General features: G+C 44.9%; 2 protein-coding genes across 2 annotated transcripts; one reads left to right on the plus strand and one right to left on the minus strand.

Moving 5' to 3' along the window:
• The first annotated feature begins 2,209 nt into the window (after positions 1-2,209).
• On the plus strand, positions 2,210-18,614 carry LOC140718560 (uncharacterized). The gene is made up of 5 exons (XM_073032526.1): positions 2,210-2,278; positions 5,591-5,622; positions 8,375-8,575; positions 11,070-11,619; positions 18,174-18,614. Exons 1-5 carry the CDS (start codon positions 2,267-2,269, stop codon positions 18,585-18,587), a joined length of 1,209 nt encoding a protein of 402 aa, XP_072888627.1. The 5' UTR covers positions 2,210-2,266; the 3' UTR covers positions 18,588-18,614.
• LOC140718561 (apoptosis regulatory protein Siva-like) lies at positions 11,977-12,707 on the minus strand. Its single transcript, XM_073032527.1, has 2 exons — positions 12,461-12,707; positions 11,977-12,242 (listed from the first exon to the last, which is right to left on the minus strand). The coding sequence occupies exons 1-2, from the start codon at positions 12,705-12,707 to the stop codon at positions 11,977-11,979; spliced, it is 513 nt and encodes a 170-aa protein (XP_072888628.1).
• Positions 18,615-19,820: the final 1,206 nt, after the last annotated feature.

A 19,820-nucleotide genomic window follows, 5' to 3' on the forward strand; every position in this document is an offset into this window, starting at 1 on the left:
AACTATCCACACGATCAATGCCTCTCATCATCTTATACACCTCTATCAGGACACCTCTCATCCTCCGTCTCTCCAAGGAGAAAAGGCCGAGTTCACTCAACCTGTCCTCATAAGGCATGCTCCCCAATTCAGGCAACATCCTTGTAAATCTCCTCTACACCCTTTCTATGGCTACCACATCCTTCCTGTAGTGAGGCGACCAGAACTGAGCACAGTCCTCCAAGTAGGGTCTGACCAGGGTCCTATATAGCTGTAACATTACCTCTCGGCTCTTAAACTCAATCCCACGATGGAGGCCTTCTTAACCACAGAGTCAACCTGTGCAGCAGCTTTGAGTGTCCTACGGACTCAGACCCCAAGATCCCTCTGATCCTCCACACAACCAAGAGTCTTACCATTAATTTTGAGATCCATGCCACCAGCTTCAAGAGCAGATACTGCCTTTAAACCAGTCAGTTATTTAACTAACTGGTTCAACCCAATTGCTTCAGTTTAACAACACTGTGCCCGCTTTGCATTAAAATTGATTGCTTTTGTTCAGATTGGGTCTTTTCTTGCAAAAATTGGGAATGCTGTTTATCTGATGCTATGTACCCCCGATGCTGCTGCACTTGTGCACACACGTAGGTGGTCATAAACTCGACTTTGCGCCTCACAATTCCGGCATTTTGTTTCTGTTCTGGCCTCAGTCACCTTCCTGTTTTAGCATCTCCTCCAGACAGGTCAGCTATGAGTTTCAGCCCCTCATCACTCTCTCAGCAGGAACCACCGCCATTTCGGTCCAGTCTGACCTCCTCCCAACCACAGACCGTGTCCACCACCCCCTTCTCTGCAACCAACAGTTACTTTCCAACGTTTCCTAGGGCTCTATAACATTAAAACTGTTTCCCCTCCCATAAAACTTGTCTGACCTGCTGAGTATTTCCAGTGTATTGTAGTTTTATTTTAGATGCCTAGCGGAAGCAAGTTTCTGTCTGGTTTTTCAGCAATAATGCGCTGTTGCTAGGTGGTCAGCAGCGCCACCTGCTGCCGTTTAGCAGTACCGCAGTCGAAGTGGTTAGGCTGAAGGTTACCGTCTTCCACAGTCTTAATTTGAATTAAAATTCCCACTGGAATGGTGTATGAGTGGTTATACAGCTCCGCTTTGATCAGGATATAAACCACAGACATGTTCTGGTCATTAAGTATGATGAAATCCTTATGATGGCAAAGGAAATGGACAGCATGAAATGTTTCATGAAACCACGTCAATAAAAAGGAGCTGGTGCTCTGAATAAGTTCAAAGTAAATTTATTATCAAAATAATGTCACCATATACAACTTTGAGAATCATTTTCTTGCAGGCATTCACAGTAGAACAAAGAAATACAATAAAATCAATGAAAGTCTGCACACAAAGATTGACGCCCAATGTACCAAAGAAGACAAACTGTGTGTTTACAATATAGAGAATTAACACTGAGGAGATGAGTTGAAATGTCCTTCAAGTGCGCCCATAGGTTGTGGAATCAGTTCAGGGTATTCTCCCTCTGTCTCCCTACTTATTCAGCTACAAAGTTTGCCCCTGTATTTCGTTTGGGTAATCGAGTTCACATTCAAGTGTTTTGTCATCTGACTGTACTTATATACAACCAACAAAACAACGTTCCTCCGGACTACGGTGCACACACAAAACATATAACACACATATAACAGGGTAAAACAAAATATTATTGCAAATCAGTTAATAAAATATAATTCAATGTAAACTGTGCTAGTGAGCAGACCTCGGAGGTGGCAGGGTATCCATTCGTCTCACAGCCTGAGAGACGAGCTGTCTGACAGACCTAGTCCTCTACCTCCTTCCTGATGGTAGTGGATCAAAGAGATTATGGAATGGGTGGTATCTCTTCATTTATCTACTGATGTCCTTTTCCATGGGTGGAAGAGACGAAAAGGTGAGTAAAAGTTATTTGAAATGATTTGTGGGATGGTAGCTTCATCCAAAGGAGTGTGTGGCCATCTCAGCGAGGAATGTTTTCTATTGATTTTGGCCACTAGATGGCGCTGACCCTCGTCTGCCCCCGGGCAAAGTCAATCAGTCGGCAGTGCTGGCCAGTGATACGAGAGGAGGGCCCAGTGGATAAGTGGCCAGTGTTTCCACGGTGACCAGCCACCCTCTCAGACCAGTTTATTGTCAGGATGCAATGAAATTCTCGCTTGCATGGACCTCACAGGGTAAACAATAAACCCAACAGTGAATTGAATTGAGTTGGATTGTATATACATGAGGATTGATGTAAGTGGATACTTGATGGCTGGCAGAGGCAAAAGGGCTTGTGGTATATGGAGGAATTTAAGGTGGGAGGTTATATGGGAGGCAGGGTTTAAGGGTCGGCACAACATTGTGGGCCGAAGGGCCTGTACTGTGCTGTTCTGTGTTCATGGTGAGTGACAATGGCAACCTGGCCCAACAGTGTGTGCTCCTTTCACCCCTTCCAGATACTCTCTAGCACGTTGACTTCTCCTCCTGTGATCGAAGGCCCTCTTTGCCTGGCTCAACATTGCCTCTCACACATGCACAGCAATCATTCAGGATGCATCGAACCCTCATCCTCCTCCACACTTTGCTTGTTCAGTGTTGAATGGAGCTCCCCGATCACCACTGCCGGTGGAATCACTTGACAAGTTCCTTTACCCAGCGGTGGTTGCTGCACTCTCTGGTCCTGGGGTTTCAGAGTGAGCTCACCATCTGCCTTCCACTTGCCAGCCCGAGGCGTTTTTTCGAAGCAAGTACTGCCTGCTGCAAACACGGGGAAATCTGCAGATGCTGGGAATTCAAGCAACACAAACAAAATGCTGGTGGAACACAGCAGGCCAGGCAGCATCTATAGGGAGAAGCACTGTCGACGTTTCGGGCCAAGACCCTTCCCTCGGCCCAAAATGTCGACAGTGCTTCTCCCTATAGATGCTGCCTGGCCTGCTGTGTTCCACCAGCATTTTGTGTGTGTTGCCTGCTGCCCTTGAACTATTTCAGAGTTGCCTGTAAGTGGGTGGCGGGGTGGTGATGCGTCTCTACCAAAGGAGATGTAAAGCGCTCCTTCCCTCCACTAGCCTGCAGGTCACCCTTGGGCAAGGTGTAGCACCTGTTTAGCCCCCGATCAGGGTCACGTGAAGCTAGAGGAGAAGATGGTGGATGGTCGTACGAGCAGCTGGGGCACAACTCAAGTCCTGGTTATGCGACCACTGACGCCAGGCAGACAAGCTCTGAAGAGTATTGATAACACCTGGGGTGACCCATCTTGTAAAGACTCTGCCCAGAAGGAGGCAATGGCAAACCACTTCTGTAGAAAACATTGCCAAGAACAATCACGGTCAAAGACCGAGATTGCCCATGTCGTACAAGCTGGCACATAATGATGGTGATGATGTTTATAAACTAGGTAAATGTCCTTGGACCTTGGATTAACTCTGCCTCATCAATAATCTACTTTCTACAGCAATGCTCTGATGTTACCTCTGTCTGCAGCTCCACTCGGCTCGGCTACATCCCAGTGCAACACCACTGATTGTACTGAGCTTTCAGATACCCGCTGTGGGGTGACTACTCTCCTGTACCGTCCCTCACCCCCTTGTGCTCTGGGTCTGTAAAGGTCTGTGTAGCACACGCCATCTTCCACGGTGCGCTCAGCCATGATTCCAGGAAGTTAACCAGAGAAGCTCCTTCACATATTGGAAATGACGCTCCTGCTTCCCTCATTCTGCAACTAATTCCCTCATTCCTCATCCTGGTGAGGAATATCACCCTCATTAACAAATGAGAACTGAACTGATTACCCACCTTCCTTTACGTCCAACTTTAGTAAGAGGATTGTACTGTCTAGCACCACCTCGTGTAGACGACAGTTAAGTGGCAAGTACTGAGGTCAGATCCAAGAGGGCCACAACCTTGTCGTAGGGTTTGGAGGCTTGCGTGCCTCGATGACCCGGAGAGCTATGCTGGCTGGAGTCAGGGTTTTCTGTGTTGGCTCTCGGTAGGGTCACCCATGCCAAACAGGTTGAAGGGTAGAGGCCAGACTCAGGGCTAACAACCCTGACTGGTAAAATAATATTTTTACAGAAACAGCAAAGAAGAATCCCTCTCCATCTGAGTGCGACAGTATTCCTGAGTCTCCACCCAGAATTTGCATGACCGACGGGAGTGAAAACCGCAGGGAAGCTACAGACACGATGAAGGAAGCCCCGAACACCGCCAGAGATGGAGGAGCTTCATCGCTGCGCTAAACGCCAGTGGCATTACAGGCAGTAAATAAATTTTAAAATGAGGTCAGAGGTCAACAAGACAGAGGACGACAACTCAAAGGAATTGTCCATGTATAAAATTAACTCCTGACCAAAGCCTGAGTACTTGTGTATTTTCCACATCGCCATAAATTAAACAACCTTAAACGTTATCCGGTGCAGTAACATTAAGTGAGTCACTCTGACCTGGAGGTAACTATGACACAGCCTGAATCAAACCCTACCCGACATCATAGAGTTGGTCCCATTGAATTTTGATCTTCTAGTGAGGCTCCAGAGGTGTGACATAATTCGCCATAACATAACATTACTCAACAAATCCCATTTTGTGTTACTTATAAGCTAAGATTTCTGTATTGTACAAGATTTCAATTTTTGAGAGCTCCTTTTTTAAAAAATTTTTATTGAACACAAACAAAAACAGAAACACTAAACATGTGCTAACAAGGCCAGGGAATCACACATAAGCAGCAACAAATGTATAACCATTAACTTTAAATATACAAATAAACAAGAAAATCCACTCTAAATACTGTTGGACAGAAGGAACTATATCTAAAAGGGGTCACAAAACAGAAACATTTACAGAGATAAACCGAAACGTTGACAAATTTGTACAGTCTTTACAGCTTTCTGGTTATGGGAAGTTTTCAGAGTATTAACGTAGAGTTTGAAGTCTGACGTAAAAAAATATAAATGAAGGTTTCTTATTGCTGTATTTGCATTTAAGGATATAAAATTTGCTGTAAGTTAACAAAAGATTTATGATAAAGAAATGATCCCCATGAGATTTGGTATATATTTGAGAGCTCCTCTATTAATAGTTTCACTGAGTGATGAGGGGCATTGCACAATTTGAAAGATGAATGGATGTTGAAAGGGTTAATATACTCCAGTGAGATCGAACTGGTCCCATCAAAGGCGTGTGCAGCAATTGAAGGATATTATTTCACAAAAAAGGCTCAGCAAGTTTCTACTTGTCGAGATTATGAGGGTACACAATGGGACCTTTTGTGCGTCTTGGATAATGTTTCCCGGAGTGCAGCCGACCAAGTTCAATCGGTGAATATTTAAACGTCCGCACTTGCTGTGTACACGCCAGAGGTGGCAATTCTTTACTGGACAAGTTGAGCACAATAAAAGTGGAGTAAGTTGCTGATATTGTTATATTCTTCACGCGGTAACTTCCATTTTAAATCCGTTTAATGATTCTATTCTGAATTGACGTCTCAAACTTGGTCTTACACTTTCCAGATTTTCTCTGTTTTTAATATGAAACTAATTTGCCGTTTGTTTTCCCCACCAACAGGAACCAAACCTGGAACCATTGATGAACCAGCTGTAAGTAGCACACTTCACCGTATTCCTTGGATCTTTTTAAGAAGGATGTTCAGAGCGTTTTATTTCAGTCCGATGTTCAGGAATACTCGGTCAGTGACTGCATGTGACAAAAGCAACCGGGAAAGCTGGCTGGACTCCGTGGTTGTTGCTTGCCCGAGATGCTTCAACCTCATCGAAGGATCGAAACCTCACCAAAGAGTGAGGCCCCTTCCCTTCTAGGTGTCCTGCCGACCTTTCACCCAGTCCAGCATTGAAAGGAGCACCAGTGCACGGAGTTTCTGACATTCACAACACAGGGCACTCTAAAATCACGAATATGGCAAACCTCCTTCCATTCAAGTTCTTGCAACACAGCACTCAGTCACCAATAAAATACTTCTGGTACCAGTCCCGCACCGCCAGGTTCCAGAACAGCTACTTCCCTTCAAACATTCAATTCTGTACAACCCTAACCCACTAACTTAGCGTAAGAATGTTATGGCCACGTTGAATCACTTTGCCCTACAATGGATATTTTTTTTTTCAAATTCAAGCTCATTATCATCTGACTGTACAAATACATGACCAGACAAAACATGTATCACACATGAAACAAGATATTACCGTACATAAGTTAATAAACTATGGTTCAAAATCCGTGTCGTGTGCAGCACAGGTAAACAGTAAACAATAAACAGCTCGCTGTCCTGGTGACAGGGTGTTCGTTACTCTCACAGCCCGGGGTAAGAAGCTGTTACCCTGTCTGGCCGTTCTCCTTCCTGACTGTAGTGGGTCAAAGAGCTTGCGGGATGGGTGACAGGGATCATCAAAAATGCTTTGGGCCCCTCGTCTACAACGCTCCCGGTAAATATCGCAAACAGAGGAGAGGGAGACCCCCGTGATCCCCTCGGCAGTTCTTGCCGTCCTCTGGAAGGTCCTGAGGCCCGATGCCTTGCAGCTTCTGTACTACACAGTGATTGTGTTGTGTATCTCCTTGTAAAAATGTGTACAATTTATGGCAATTCATGCATGCACTGATACATATGACTATAAACTCGACTCTGCCTTAGGGACAGACATGTAGCAAGTAAAACCAATTTGTGCAGAGCAGTGTGACAATGATAGGACAGCCTAATTGAATGAGGCAACAATAAAGGTCAGCTGACTGGAGATTACCTCCCTGTTTCAGCTTCCCAGTGAGGGCCCGGGATCTCCACAAAATATGGAGATCGGGCGGGGAGTCAGTTCCCATTATCACCAGCAGTGGGAGCACTTCCTCACCCGGTACAGTGCGCCTCTTCGAGAGAAGCAGTAGATGCGGAAATCTAGAGCGAAGCACAGAATACTGGAGGAACTCAGCAGGTCAGGCAGAATCTGTGAGGGTAAACAGTCAGCCGACTTGTCAATGAGAGTCCTAATGAAGAGTCTTGACCTGAAGGGTCAACTGACCTGTTGAGTTCCTCCTGCATTTTGTGTGTGGTGCAGGAGCTTCAGATCAGATGTTTATACTTGTTAATCAGGATTTAGAGTCATCAAAAAGAACAGTACAGAAACAGGCCCTTCAGCCCATCTATTCCATGCTGAAACCATTCAAACTGCCTACTCACATCAACCTGCACTGGGGCCAGATCCCTCCATACCCCTACCATCCACGTACCTATCCAAACTTCTTTCAAACGTTGAAATCGAGCTTGCATGCACCACTTGTGCTGGCGGCTCGTTCCACACTCTCACGACCCTCTGAGTAAAGAAGTTTCCCCTCATGTTCCCCTTAAAAGTTTCACCTTTCACCCTTGACCCATGACCTCTGGTAGCAGTTCCCCCCCCCCCAACCTCAGTGGGTGGGTGGGTGGGACAAGCTAATTAGATTAAACCCAGGGCATTCTAAATCAGGAAAGAGCCACACCTGACTCTTGAAACTAAAGGTTTATTTTGTGGCCTTGGACATGCTCTGCAATATCCAGTAGCCAGAGGCGCAGACACAGGAAAGCTGTAAACTCCTCTGCTTTTTGCAAGTCATGTTTCAGAATATTTACCAGTTTCCAAGCTACCTTGTGTTTTACTGGCAGTGGAGTTCTTAAGCATCTGAAAACCGACTGTTTAGTCAAAGCTTTGAGAGAGTTCAAAAGAATGACCATTTTGTTCTAACTTTAGGTTTCCGGCATCTGCATTGTTTTATTTTAAGTTGTTTTCCCATTTCTCTGAAGATTGGTTATTTATAAACCGACATAAAGCTTTCATGTTTGCAAACCCGTCTGCAACATCCTTTTTGTAAGCAAGCTTTATTTGCCCGTGTACCTTGAAACATACAGTGAAGAGCATCATCTGTGTGGGCAATCAACACAGTCCGAGGATGTTCTGGGGGCAGCCCGCCAGTGTCTCCATTCCTCTGGCGTCAACAACTTGCTAACCCTAACTCGTACGTCATTGGACTGTGGGAGGAAACCGGAGCTCCCGGAGGAAATCCATGTAGCTATGGGGAGAACGTGCAAGCTCCTTACAAGCAGCAGTGGGAATTGAACCTGGGTCACTTGTACTGTAAAGCGTTACTCTAACCGTTATACTTCAGTGCCGCCCATTGGGTGCTGCGTACGTTGACTAAAGATTCTAAGAGCGTAGAAAAACATGGATCTGCAAATAAGAACAAAGCCCCTCCCAATTTCAGAGTCTGCTTGTCCCAGGTCTTCCTATTTTACAACTCATGTTTTTATTTATGTAAAAATACCCCACAAAGCTCTCAAAGAGTTTGCTTGACCCAGTTTTACTTTTTAAGGAGACGTGACGAGGTATCTGGGATGACAGCAGAACCGTTGTGGAGACTGGTGGATCTCAGTGAGGAGCCTCACGAGGCACAACAGAGAGCAGGAGATGATGTCCACCTTGGCACGTGGACTGACCTCCATCGGGCAGCTTGGAGTGGTGACGTCCACCTGGTGAGGACGTATCTACAGCACGGCGCTCTGGTAGACTCCAGGTGAGGTGCTGCCGTTGCCAGAAACTGCATTCGACTACAATATGAAATAGACTAACACAAGGGTCAGTGGAATAGGCTTATGAATGAAGGAGTTTGCCTTCTGAGCATAGGACCGTGCGACATAGGAGCAGAGTTAGGCCATTCAGCCCATCTAGTCTGCACCACCATTCCATCGTGACTGATCCATTTCCCTCTACACCCCATTCTCCTGCCTTCTCCCCGTAACCTTCCACAGCCCGACTAATCAAGAACCTCCACCTTTATTGCACCCAGTGACCTAACCTCCTGTGGCAATGAATTCCACAGATTTACCACCCTTTAGCTGTAGAAATTGCTCCTCGTCTCTGTTCTAAATGGGCGTCTCTCTACTTTGAGGCTTTGCCCTCTAGTCCTAGACTCACTACCAAAGGAACCATCCTCTTAACATCACTCTATCGAGGCCTTTCAACGTTCGATAGGTTTCAATGAGATCCCCCCCCCCCTCGTTCTTCTAAATTCCAACAGTTACAGGCCCAGAGCTATCAAACACTGCTCATATGTTAACACTTTCATTCCCAGAACCATTCTCATGAACCTCCTCTGCACCCTCTCCAATGTCAGCATGTCCTTCCTTAAATCAGGGGCCCAAAGCTACTCACCGTACTCCAAGTGAGACCTCACCAGTGCCGCCTCAGCATTACAAGGAACGCTGGGGCCATTAACAACTGTATTCCTTCAAATCCTTTCCATTCTTGGAGATATCCCTGGCGGAGCTGGGACTGGCTTATCATTGTCACTGTCGTGAAATTCATTATTATCCAGCAGCAGGACATTGCAGTACATATTAATAAAAATATAATCTCCGTATGAGGTCAGAATTAGATTGTCGTTATTGGGAGGCGTTCTGCAGGAATCAAGTCACAAGTGGAGACTCCCAAAGATCAATTGCAAATCACAGCTCTCAGTGTTTTGGATGAGAGCATAAAAAGAGGAAATTTTGCAGAAACCTTCTGAACATGAAATACATTGGGTCCAATCCCTGCAGAGATTCTGTCTCACCAGTCCGCAATCCAAATCTCCCACTTTATTCATCCTGAATTGTTCCATTAGCACAGGAGCCAGCCTATACCATCCAGAATTCATTTGAATACACAGGTTGTGCACCCCGATCTAAGATGCTTGGGGCTGGAAATGTTTTGGATTTCAGGGGGGGGTTTTGGACTTTGGAATATTTGCATCTATATAAAGAGCTACCTTGGGGCTGGGACCCAAGTCTAAACATGGAATCCATTTGCATTACATATACAGCTTATACATACACCCTGAAGGTAGTTCTATAATATATTTTTTTTAATGTTGTGCGTGAAACAATGTGTACATTGAACCATCAGAAAGGTAAGCTACCACCACCTCAGCCACCAGGTGGACAGTCAGTGACTGTTTGGCATCACAATCATTCCTGACTCTGAATTTGTGTGTTACTGGTACACAGTCTTTGTCTTACACTTGTTCATCACACATATGTGCTGATACAGCCGATCAGCGTGTTAGATTTTCATCAGCGACGATCTCAGAGAACTCATCAATGAATTTCACTGCTGCTTTGTGATCAGCCAAACACAAATCTTTTTTAAAAAATTAATGCCGTGTCTGTCCTTATATTTCTGCGATCAGCCTGCTGAATAGTCACAAATATCTTCAATTTTTAGTTTGTTGTGACAGATCTTTCCTTGTTTCATGATCAGCTTACCGGTAATATTTTACTCCGACGCTGACAAATCCACTCTTTCAATACACAATCGAGATCTTCCTTTTTCACTTTATGCGGTGTTTTTCTATTTTTCATTAACTCCTGATCATGGAGGCCGGCTGGTGGCGCAGTGGCATCAGTGCCGGACTCCAGAGCGAAGGTTCCCCAGTTCGAATCCCGAGTCGGGCCACCCTCCGAGCACACTTTCCATCCGTGCCGGGTTGAGTGTCGAGCTAGCCACTTGGCCTCGTAAAAAAATACAAGGGTCGAGTCAGGAACGTTCATATCGTGACCTGACACCACGCGTCAGCCAAGAATGGCTGACTGTCTGGTGCGACACGCTAAAAAAAAATTAGGTGTGCGAGGTAACTTCTCTGAACTGCAGTATGCAGAGATCTGTGCATCACCTAGAAACTTCCCCAGCCCCTTCCCGGAATCTTCTGTTTGTGGTGTCATGCCAACGATCAAAAAAAATGTTGGATTTTGCAGGTTTTCAGATTTTGGTGTTTCGGTTAACCTGTATATATCTATGAATTTGTGCTCTTCATTTTAACCGTATGATTGAAAAGTGCAAGGGCACAGTCAGGTATTTGGAACTGGAGTCAGTTTATTGTTGTTGCATATGCTGAGATACGGTGAAGATCTTTTCTTGCATTCTGTTCATATGCATCAAACCATTACACTGTGCACAGAGTTAGGACAAGCTAAAACACTAACAACGCTGAATAATAACTATCTGATATACCATTGTCCCGTTAAATGCAGGGATGAATTTGGCTGCACCCCACTACATTACGCAGTATTTAAGGGCTGCCAATCACTGGTTAAACTTCTCATTCACCGTGGGGCGGAGGTCGACGCCACAGACAGGCACGGCTGGACCCCTCTTCACCGAGCGGCGTGGAACGGACGCACCCAGACTGCCGTCCTCCTCCTGCGGCGTGGGGCTTCGGCCAGCGCGCCGACCGGGAGCGGACTGACGGCGCTGCACTGCGCAGCCGCAGGGGGGCACCTCCTGATCGCGCAGCAGCTGCTGAGCTACGGTGCAAGCGCCGATGCAGCTGACACGCAGCACTGGACCCCGCTGCACTGGGCAATCGTGAGTGACCGGCTGCACATCATCGAATTTCTCCTTTCGAAAGGCGCTTCAACGCAACGCACAACACGGGGCGACATGACACCCCTGCACTTGGCCGCAGAGGTCGGAAACAGAAAAGTAATTGAAATGCTATTGGAAACTGGAACCTGCCTCAATGCTGAAGATGCTGTGGGAAGGACCGCATTATCGATTGCTGCTGCTAACGGCCAAGAAGAGGTATGTCTGGATTATAAATAATAATGAAATGCATGATACACTGAGAGAGACACAGACCATACCAGACCTCCTCTTTGTAAACAATGTCCTAGATGCCAAGCACATAGTATTCTACAGCCAAGCTCCCCGACAATCTGTACATCAACAACAAGCCAAAATGTAAAAATTGCCCCTCTTAAATCACTTTAAAGTTTTTATTTTGCAAACAGTTAAAAGCTTTATTACAAAATACAAAATTAAAACAGTATATTTCCATTTGTACACAAGTGGAAATCACTTACTGTGAAAAATTCCCATACAAGAGCCCACAAATCTTCTGAAATGTTGCTTTTATGAGGCACAGTCATAGCAGAACACTTAGTCCTCAGCATCATCATAATCTGCAAATGGACATATTGAGCAGAAATTCTTCGTGCAGTGATCACACACTTTGATGCAATCCTGGCATTGTAAGTGATCACACCGTGAAGAAGGTTTCTTGAAATTGGATGGCTTCAAACAGATAAAGCAGTTTGTAACTGCTGCCTTGATGGATGGTTTTTGCAGATATGGTAAACCCTTTAGAAGTTGTCCATTTTGTCCTAGAAATGTCTGCCCTTGGAGCAAGTCATGATCATTGTTACAAATTGATGCACCATCAATAACTCTCGGAGATGTGAGGCGAGAGATAGGCTTTTATTAGCTGGAAGAGAGAGCACTGTCAGCAGCAAGAGACCATCACACAACATCCTGGAGACTGAGGGAGGAGCAGTGCCTCCAATCGCCTTTATACAGCGGTCTGTGGGAGGAGCCACAGGAGCAATCAGCGGGGGGGCGTGTCCAGACAGGTATATGTAGTTCACCACACAAATACTTTCAGGTTCCTTCACGTAGTTATCCTCAACCAGTGTATATTTTTCACCCAAGTTACCAATCCATAAATCTCCCATAAAAGATTGGGCTCCATTGAACAGCAAGCTCTTGGTTTTTTCATACACTTCCCGCTTGTACTTCTCCCCAAGCACGCCTTCACTCAGCTCCCTCTGGGTCACGTAGACTTTCCACTGCAGCAGTGCGACGTCCCCGAACAGGCTGGCTCTCTTCGTCATACTAACACAAACCAAGCGCCCCCTTCCCGCGCAAAGTTTTTTCTTGTTTAAGCAACTTTACTTCTGACATCTCCATTCAATACCTGAGGGCCACAAACTTTACATCCCACAAGTCCTCTCCCTCCTCCCGCACACCCAAAACAGAGGGAGAGTGTGCATGCAAACATAGTCCAAATGAACAGAACTCAACCTTCTCCTGTCCTTTTCATGTACATATAAAAAAAAACAAAATTTGAAAAAATTTAGACAATTCAAATGTCCATAAGGATTTTGTAATTAGTTCTAACTCTTGAAGTTAATAAGATTCTTAAGGTACCAAATTCCTTCACTAAATGCCTTTAAGAGCACAAGAGCTGGAGCTCCCTTCTTTATGAAACAGTCAGCTAGTTGCTACTTCATAGCACGTGATGAATTTTCTGTGTTTGGACGAGTTCTTTGATGCTGCTTATTTTTAGATGAAGCCTCTTCTTTATAACTGACTTGGTGGATTTGATGGCATCAACCAAAGAGCAGTTGTCTGTGATACAAATTATATGTAGACCGTTCTTCTTTGGGTCACAATCGATTGTGCTCAGAATAGACTGTGGCCGGGAAAACAGCATGCGCGAAGTTTGTTTCACTTCAGGTTGAGGTGCAGTGGCAAAACCCACCCACTGTCTGTACACCGGGTGTCCGTATGGAAATGTCCTCATGCCAAGCTCGTGGGAACAAATCCCAGAGATATAACAGCATCCTCTCCTTGGGGTGGGGGCTCCTGTCATTTGGATGTGTGTTTCTCAAATCTCCCCAGAGGTGGATTTGGTTCACATTTTAAAAAGAGAAATTGCTCTTAATTCAAATGAGAAGGTGTTTCGTTTCAGAGCAAGCTGAAAGTTCCATGGAAGGAAGTTCACTCAATTAGTTAATCTGGTGCAAATTTTAAAGTTCAAAGTAAAATTTATTATCAGAGTACATACATGTCACCACATACAGCCGAGATTCTTTTTCCTGTAGGCATACTCAGCAAATCTATAGAACGGTAACTGTAAACAGGATCAATGAAAGATCAAGTAGAGCATAGAAGACTGTGCACATGCAAATATAAATAAATAGCAATAAATAACGAGAACATGAGATAACAAGATAAAGATTCCTTAAAGTGAGATAATTGAGTGTGGGAACATCTCAATAGGTGAGCATAGTTGTTCTGTTTTGTTCAAGAACCAGATGGCTGAGGAGTAGTAACTGTTCTTGAACATGGTGGTGTGAGTCTTGAGGCCTGGGTGGTGAGGATCTTTGATGATGGACACCGCTTTCCTACGACAGCATTTCATGTAGATGCTCTACGGTTGGGAGGGCTTTCTGCCTACTGGGCCAAATCCACTACTTTTTGTAGGATTTTCCGTTCAAAGGCAATACAAAATTAAAACACACAATGCTTCCTCTATTTCAGAAAGCTGGCTTCCTTAAATAAAACGTTTTAGCCTATCATACAACATTTTGAAACTCTTTCTATTTATTTGTTTTTTTTTATCTCGGCACTAAAGGAAAGCCAATATTTATCTCCCAGCCCTCAGAGTCCTTGAGAAAGTGGTGGTAACTCATCTTCCTGAACCACTGCACACCAATGGGTAGGGAGTTCCAGGCTTTAGACCAACTGATGATTGACGGTGATATATTTCCAAAACAGAATGGTGGACAACTTGAAGGAAATCCTACAGGTGATGGTGTTCCCAAGCATCTTGCCCTTAGTTGAAGAGTTTGTGAGAGGGGAGGTGTTTGTAGCCTAGGGCGGTAATGTACCTTGTAGATGATGAAAAGACTTTGAGATAGCAGGAAGTGATTCACCTGCCATAAGTTACCTATCCTCTGCTCCTGAACCACAATATTTTTCTGGGTGGTCCATTGGAAGAAGGTTATTGAAGAGTTTGGATCTGAGGAAGCTCTGCAGTTTATTGATCTCCAGAAATCACAACTATCTTCTTGATGCATTTGGCTTTGATGCCCCTCGACTTTAGTTTTACCCACCTGCGGTCATTTCATCTGAAGTCTTTTTGGATCAAGGTTGGTGATGAATCTGGTGCTAAGTTGTCTTGGTGAAATGTCAACTTTCAGGGCTAAGGTCACTTAATAGAACTATCGGGAACACCTTCTATCGCTGTGCTGATGATTGAGAATAGACTCAAATTGGATTTGTCCTGCTTTTTAAGGGTAGGATGTACCTGGGCAATTTACACAATGCTGGGCAGATATCATCAAACAGCTTGTGTAGAGAGGCAGCTAGCCCTATGGCACAAGCCTTCAGTGCTACAGGGGGCATAACGTCTGCTTTTATTGCCTTTGTATATCCACAGCGAAGAACCAGAGCTGTAAATTTTATCAAACAGATGATTGCGCTTTTAACTGTGCTGATTCCTACTGATTTGTTTTCTCTGTATGGGAGGAGTGATTTAGGGGTTGATGTGCCTGATCCATTTTGCTCAGTTTTTGGACTGGAAGAGCGTTTTTGGACTGGAAGAGCGATTTTGAGGTTGATGTGCCTGATCCATTTTGCTGAGTTTTTAGGGGTTGATGTGCCTGTTCCGTTTTGCTCGTTTTTTTTGTGGGGAGGTGGGATTTGGGGGTTGATGATCGTGTTGCCGTTCCTTTCTTTCTTGGTTTCGTGGCTATCTGGAGAAGAAGAATTTCAGAGTTGTATACTTTGATTATAAATGAACCTTTGATTCAAATGCTCATCTATCCTGTTAGTTGAGTTAGCATCAAAAGAAGTGGTGATTAGTTCAAATAGGAAACTGTATTGTTTCAAAGAAGGCTGAAAATTACAGGTAAATGGATGCTCTCAATTAGTTATGTTCTCAGTATTAGTTATTCATTTATTTGCATAATTTGTCTTCTTTAGCATTATTGGTTGTTTGACAACCTTTGTTTATATCCCATTGTCCTAAATTTTATTGTAGTTCTTTATTTTCCTGTAAAGAAAATGAGTTTGAGGGTAACACAGTACTGTGAAAAAGTCGTGGACACATATATGTAGCTAGGATGCCTAAGACTTGTGCACGGTACTGGATTTTGTCAATATGGAGCAGAGTGATTTTATAAATCTGGCGGGAGCAAAGGAATTTGGGAATGATAAGGGTGGAGCGCCACGAGAGGGGTGTGGGACAGGTGGCAGAGAAGGAATACCAGGGGCAGGGGGTGGCACTGGTGCAAACACACCCAGCCCTGAAACATCAGGCAAGGTCATTTGATTCCAAGCAATTACTTCACTGATCATTACAGAATGTCTTTCTGTCGCTTCCCACTCCCTCCCCTCTCCTTTCTCCTTTTCCCAACCATGATTCCCCTCTCCCTGCCCCCTTCCCACTCTCAGGCCACAATGGAGACCCGTATCAGGATCAGGTTTATCATCACTCATGTGGGTCATGAAATTTGTTTTTTCTTTGACATCAGTACAGAGTAATACGTAAAATTACTACAGTACTGTGCAAAAGTCTTCGCTGTCCTAGCTATGTACATGTGCCTAAGACTTTTGCACAGTATTCTACATCAAAGGTCAAGATAGTTGGGAGCTTCAGGTTCTTCAGAGTGATGGCCTGTCCTGGTACATCCCTGTTGACAACACGGTCAAGTAAGTTGACCAGTGCCTGAACATTCACGGGAGGTTAAAGGAACTTGGCGTGTCACCTCTGACCCTTATCAGTGCAGCATTGAAAGTGTCCTGTCAGAATGCAGCATGGCTGGGTGTGGTAACTGCCCTGCCCGTGACTGCAGGAAACTGCAGGGAGTTGTGGAAACCAGCCTCCCTTCCATGGGCTCTGTCTACACTTCTCCCTACCTCATAATCAAAGACCTCACCCACTCTGGGTATTCTCTCCCCACCCAACAGGCAGAAGATACAAAAGCCTGAAACCGTGTGCAGCCAAGCTCAAGAAAAGCTTCTACCCTGCTGTTATAAGATTGTCGAACAGTCCCCTAGTATGAATGAAATGGACTCTTAACCTCACAATTTACTTCTTTATGACCTTGTGCCTTACTGCCTACCTGCACTGCACTGCTCTCCCTCTCTCTCTGTTGTACGCTTTATTCTGCACCCTACTATTGTTTTACCCCGTACTATCTCAATGCACTGCTGTAATTAATTCAGGGGGCAGAAGAGAGTGTGGTTGCTACTTCTACGGAGAAGGTGCTTGGGAAGCTGAAAGGTCTGAAGGCAGATATGTCATCTGGACCAGATGGATTATACCCCGGGGTTCTGAACGAGGTATCTGAAGAGACTGTGGAGGCAATAGTGGTGATTTTTCGACCATCACTAGATTCTGGAATGGTTCCAGAGGACTGGAAAATTGCAAATGTCACTCCACTCTTTAAGAAGGGAGGAAGGCAAACGATAGGAAACTATAGGCCAGAAGAGGCTTTTCATTCTAGAACAAAGGAGCTGTCCGCCTTCTTCAAACAAAGGGGCTTCCCTTCCTCCACCATCAACACTGCCCGCAACCCCATCTCTTCTATTTCCTCACGTCTGCCCTCACCACATTCTCCAACCACCCCACCAGGGAATGGGTTCCTCTTGTCTTCACCCACCACCCCACCACCCTCCACATCCAGCACATAATTCTCCACAATTCCAACAGCTTCAACGAGATCCCACCACCAAGCACATCTTCCTCCCCCTCCACTTTCTGCTTTCCACAGAGATGAGGAGAAATTTCTTTGGCCACTGGATGGTGAATCTGTGGAATTCATTGCCACAGATACCCAAGTCGTTGGGTATATTTAAAGTGGAGGCTGATGGGTTCTTGATTAGTCGGGGCATCAAAGGGTATGTGGAAAAGGCAGGAAAATGGGATTGAGAGGGATAATAGATCACCCATGATGGAATGGAAGAACAGACTCAATGCGCTGAATGGCCTAATTCTGCTCAATATGTCAGATGGTCTTCTGATCTTTATGAAGAGTTTGCAAGACTGTACCTCAGTACGTGTGACAACAATAAACCAATTTATCAATTTAACTAACAGTGGATTTCCAATACATCTCTGTCGTGGACTTACTCCAATAAAGGATTAATTATCTGATATGTGAACCCATTCACTGTATGCAGCCATAGGTCTTTAGTGAAATGCCAATGGTAATGACAAGCAAACTGCTGGAAGAACTAAGCAAGGAAATAGAACAGCGTAGAATATTGACCGTCCATTGCCTTCCACCGATGCTGTTTGACCGGCTGAGTTCATCCAGCAGCTTTTTTTTTGCTCCAGATTCCAGCATCTGCAGTTTCTTGTGTCTGCTACTGGTAGGTGCTTAGCTAGTTTAAATCTGGGGTTCCCAATCTTTTGTTCTATGGCATGAGCCAATACCATTAAGCCAGGGGTCCATGACCCCAGATTGGGAACACCCTGCTTAAAGGAAAAGCTCAAAATATAATCATTTTCAATAAAAGCAGCAGGAATCATTTGTAAAGTTCACGATTTGCATCCTTTCCGACAGGTGTTGGTAGATTTACTCGCGCACGGGGCTGTGGACAGCGACAGAGCATCTGCTCTGCAGGCCGCAGCAGGGATAGGCCACTTCCGAATAATGGACCTCCTCACGCAACAGGGGGCCAGCATAGACGTCAGAGACGGCCTGAACATGACCGCTCTTCATCGGGCGGCGGAAAGGGGCGATACTGATGTTGCAGGGTATCTGATAGAGCGCGGAGCTGACGTAGAGGCAAGAGGCTGGCTAATGGATACTCCTCTCCACCTCGCTACCAAAAGGGGCCACGAGCAGACCATCCAATTACTGCTGAGCAAAGGTGCCAACATGTACGCCACTAACCTGTGGTACGAAACGCCCCTTGACATTGCCTCAGCGCGAGACTGTCACAATGGTCTTTGTGGATTTGAGAAACAGAATTAACTCTATTTGTGTATAAACTTAAAACAATCATATGCCCTTTTATAACACCGTAAAGTAGCCATTGTACTTTTAACAATGCTATATGCTTGCACAATACACAAAGAGTGACAACATATGTACATTGAAGTCAGGCTCAGAATCAGAGTTAGATTTAATATTGCCGGCATATCTGGTGAAATTTGTTAACTATACAGCAGTAGTACAATGAAATACATGATAAATAAATATAGAGAAAATAAACTGTTACATTATAAATGTCTATTAGTTAAGTTAAAATAAGTAATGTAAAAATGTGAAAAAGGCACAACAGCGCCTCTTTCACCTCAGATGGTTGAAGAAGTTTGGTATGGGCCTCCAAATCCTAAGAACTTACTATAGGGTCACAATTGAGAGCATCCTGACTGGCCATATCACTGCCTGGTATGGGAACTGTACTTCCCTTAATCGCAGGACTCTGCAGAGAGTGGTGCAGACAGCCCAGCGCATCTGTAGATGTGAACTTCCCACTATTCAGGACATGTACAAAGACAGGTGTGTAAAAAGGGCCCGAAGGATCACTGGGGACCCGAGTCACCCCAACCACAAACTGTTCCAGCTGCTACCATCCGGGAAACGGTACCGCAGCATAAAAACCAGGACCAACAGGCTCCAGGACAGCTTCTTCCACCAGGCCGTCAGACTGATTAACTCACACTGACACAACAGGATTTCTATGTTATATTGACTGTCCTGTTGTACATAATATTTATTATAAATCACTATAATTGCGCATTGCACATTTGAGTTGAGGCATAACATAAAGATTTTTACTCCTCACCTATTTGAAGGATGTAATTAAGAAAGTCAATAAATTCAATTCAGTTCAGTAACAGAAATAATAAAGTAGTGAGGTAGTGTTCATGGGTTCAATGTCCATTCAGAAATCGGATGACAGAGGGGAAGAAGCTGTTCCTGAGTGTGTGCCTCCAGGCTTCTGTACCTCCTGCGTGACGGTAACAGTGTGAAAAGGACATGTCCTGGGTGCTGGGGATCCTTAGTGACGGATCAAACACGAGGAAATCTGCAGATGCTGGAAATTCAAACAACAACCCACACAAAATGCTGGTGGAACACAGCAGGCCAGGCAGCATCTATAGGGAGAAGCGCTGTCGACGTTTCGGGCCAAGACCCTTCATCAGGATGGATGGATTAGTGATTAGTGATAGATGCTGTCTTCCTAAAGCACCGCTCCTT

The sequence above is a fragment of the Hemitrygon akajei genome, chromosome 29 (assembly GCF_048418815.1).
Source record: "Hemitrygon akajei chromosome 29, sHemAka1.3, whole genome shotgun sequence".
Classification (NCBI taxonomy): Eukaryota; Metazoa; Chordata; class Chondrichthyes; order Myliobatiformes; family Dasyatidae; genus Hemitrygon; species Hemitrygon akajei.